Below are 3,365 nucleotides of genomic sequence, written 5' to 3'. Positions count from 1 at the left end.
TAATTAGATAGAATTTTATAGATTGGGTGGAATTAGGAAGAAGAAGAAAAATACAGGGTGAATTTGGTAGAGGTCGAAAGTACAGAGTGATCCTGCTTAAGCGCAAAGATTACAGGTTGATTGCTACAAGCAGCCCAAAAAATAATGATCATTTCTCGTTATCATAGTTTGATGCCTCTTTTATTTCACGTATTCGATATATTTAGTGTGGGTTATTCCACACAAATAAAAATAGACATTAAACAGAGTACGTTACTACGCTTTGCGTTGTTGACTATGATTAGGTTTTATGTCGATATTTCCCATAGAATTTCATTCGAGCTGTATTTTCTTTTCATTGTAAATAGGGACCATAGTCAACGAATTAGTAAGAAACGAGTTCAATCTATAAAACTAAACTTCTTAAAAATTAAAATTTAGATATATTAAGATATATAATTTAAACATACTAAGGCAAACAAATACATTTTCCTTCAACACAAGCATATAAACCAGGCGGGCATTGATGAGAAGCAGCACAATCAGAGACCGTCTTGCACGACACAGTCATCATCGAATTAATCTGTTTGAGACTCGGACATTGACATTGTTTGTTCACACATTGCGCGCTTCCGTTAGAACATCGAATCGATTTACATTGTTCTGATGTCTTGCATGGAACTATCAACTGAGCTTCAGCTCTAGGAATGCTCTCCAACAATATGCCTGTTCATTTTTTTTATATACATTCTGACTGGAATCAAGCTATGTTTGTAATCGATTTGATATATATAAAAGAAGAAGAAATCAAGACTTACCGGAAAGAAAGAGAGCGAACAAAATGAGCATTGTTGCTTTTGATGTCAACATATCCCTAGCTTGAAATTTCGTGTTGGTCAATTCAGAGTTTAAGATTTAAGGATTTACTGTTTTGATGATATGTTTTCTTGATTTTATAATCTTATGGTGGATGGCAATATTTAAATGGTGTGTTTTGATGCATGAAGATGGCAAATTAATTAGTGGTATTGACTATTTTATCAACATATTGACTAGAAATGCAAATATACTATTACAATTTTTTCTAGATAAGATGCCTTATATAAAAATATTTATACACATATATATACAAGATACCTTTTTGAATTATTATTTTTCAATTTCCAAAAAATGTGCTTTTTAGAGTTTTGATGTGTTTAGTCAAAAATACGTACCCAACTCACCCTTAGTCAAGATTTAAGAAAATAACTATTTTTGTACATGGACAATATAGTATATAACTTTTAATTAGTGTATATAGCTTTCTTTCTTTTTGTTGTTTGATACACTAGCATTTGAGGATATTTTACTTTTTTTTTTATAAAAAAATTGGTTTTCTTTTTATTATAAATGATAAACTTAATCTTCACAAATAGCAAACCATACATGAAGTTTTGATGGCGAACGATTCTACAAACAACTATAAACACTCATACTCGCACCACAATGACCGATATATGATAGATGGTTCTCCTTGGACTATGCTCATGATAGAAAACTTTACTCTTTGACAAAAAAGAACACGACGAACAACTATTTTTTCACTATACTAAAGTTCTCTGAAATTTTTGTCTTTATTAATCTGCAGTAATTCGTACTATCTAGGAATTAAATCTCATACTTGGTGTTAAGACATTAATTGATATTTGTTCAACCACTCGACCAAGGACTAGGCGAGGCATCCATAATTCATGTATATAGTCTACATAATATTTTCTACACAATATTCGCATATTACTCCTTTTAATATATGAAGTGTTGGTTAAGCTTGAAGATATCTTGGAGAAGAAGTAATCCTAAACCGAGTTATGGTTATTAAGAGATAAGGTTGTTAAGAGATAAAGTTAAATATATTGAGAGTTATCCAATATATTATGAGTCCCTATAGAATTAGGATTTGTACTTCTTGTATAAATAGAGATGTCGAGTAATGGCATAAGATTGTGAGAGAGTTTAAGTTTTGAGAGATTTTCTTAAACTAATAAGAGGTTATTGAGTTTGTGAGTTAATACTTTCTTTTGTTAATCGTAAGAGTTAGATCATCAAATATCGTTTACAATATTTGGTATTAGAGCTCTTTGCGATCATGGGAGAGATCACGGAAAGAGCACAAGCGGAGGTGGCCAAGATAAGTGACGGAGGAGGCTCGACGACGATAAAGTGTCCTATGCTTAACACGACCAACTACACCGTTTGGGCTATGAGAATGAAACTTCTACTCAGGGTGCACAAGGTTTGGGAAGTGATTGAAACCTCATCAAACGATGATGAGAAAAACGTGATGGCCACGGCCTTAATGTTTCAATCTATTCCTGAGACTCTCACCTTGCAGATAGGAGAATTAAACACTGCAAAGAAGGTATGGGATGCCATAAGAACGATACATGTAGGTGTTGAGAGGGTTAAGGAAGCAAGGTTACAAACGTTGATGGCTGATTTCGATCGTTTGAAGATGAAGGATACGGAGAAAATCGATGACTTCGCCGACACTACAAGAAAACCTGCGTTTTGCAACTAAACTTTGCGACCAAACTTTTAGTCGCAAAATTGTGTGACTATTTTGTGACTAATGTACGAATTTTTACCGACGAATTCAAACACAGTTGGAACTTAGTCGCTATTCGGCGACTAAAACAAATAGTCGGTAATTAGTCGTTCATTAACGACGGTTGTGCGTCCGATTGCAGACTAATTTGTTTCAGTCGCAAATAAGTCGCATCCGATTGCACATGTTACACTGATTTGCGACTCAAAATTTGGTCTGAAAATATGGTCGCACTTTAGTTACTCGTTCGTTGCAAACTAGTTGGTAAAAGTTGGCTCTTTTGTTGAACCTATAACACTTTTATTGATGTTTTGCAATTTAGTAAAATATCTATATTACTTGAGTTTTGCAAAGTTTTTCAACCTTAAAATAATATATGTCCTCTATAACACTAATATGAGTGTTTGTGAGTGATATATATCAGCCTTTTGGATCAATATAATAGATAACAGTCACAAAACAGTCGCAAACGTGCCACCATTTTGTAACCAGTGTTCATTTAGCGACTATTTTGCGACTAATATTGCAACTATTGGCCGACCAATATTGCGACTATTTTGGTACTAATTGTGAAATTTCTAAGATTTTTGCTAAGTGTTTGGTCGAACTTAGTAATAAGATTCATGCACACCAAGTGTTCGTTAAAATGTCCTAACCAATGACATCTACAGATCCATTTTAAAACCAAATTCAATTGATGAAAACAGTACAAGACAATCTCATAAATATTACAAGTTCAAGTTGGAGTTGCTTAAAGTCTCATAAACAATATTACATTACAACATTACACAAACTAGAATTC

General features: G+C 33.2%; 1 protein-coding gene across 1 annotated transcript; it reads right to left on the bottom strand.

Moving 5' to 3' along the window:
- Positions 1–402: 402 nt before the first annotated feature.
- Positions 403–948, bottom strand: LOC9314898 (putative defensin-like protein 298). The gene is made up of 2 exons (XM_002878785.2): positions 798–948; positions 403–705 (listed from the first exon to the last, which is right to left on the bottom strand). The coding sequence occupies exons 1-2, from the start codon at positions 847–849 to the stop codon at positions 449–451; spliced, it is 309 nt and encodes a 102-aa protein (XP_002878831.1). The 5' UTR covers positions 850–948; the 3' UTR covers positions 403–448.
- Between the last annotated feature and the right edge of the window lie 2,417 nt (positions 949–3,365).

The sequence above is a fragment of the Arabidopsis lyrata genome, assembly GCF_000004255.2.
Source record: "Arabidopsis lyrata subsp. lyrata unplaced genomic scaffold ARALYscaffold_4, whole genome shotgun sequence".
NCBI lineage: Eukaryota > Viridiplantae > Streptophyta > Magnoliopsida > Brassicales > Brassicaceae > Arabidopsis > Arabidopsis lyrata.
The sequence above is the reverse complement of the archived record's forward strand: the minus strand, read 5'-3'. Positions and strand labels throughout refer to the sequence as shown.

Excerpts from the sequence above, each read along its gene's own strand:
- LOC9314898 (XM_002878785.2), bottom strand. The coding sequence starts at position 849 with ATGTTGACATCAAAAGCAACAATGCTCATTTTGTTCGCTCTCTTTCTT. Across the intron at positions 706-797 it reads GTTCGCTCTCTTTCTTTCCG|GCATATTGTTGGAGAGCATT; the intron begins GTAAGTCTTGAT and ends AAAAATGAACAG.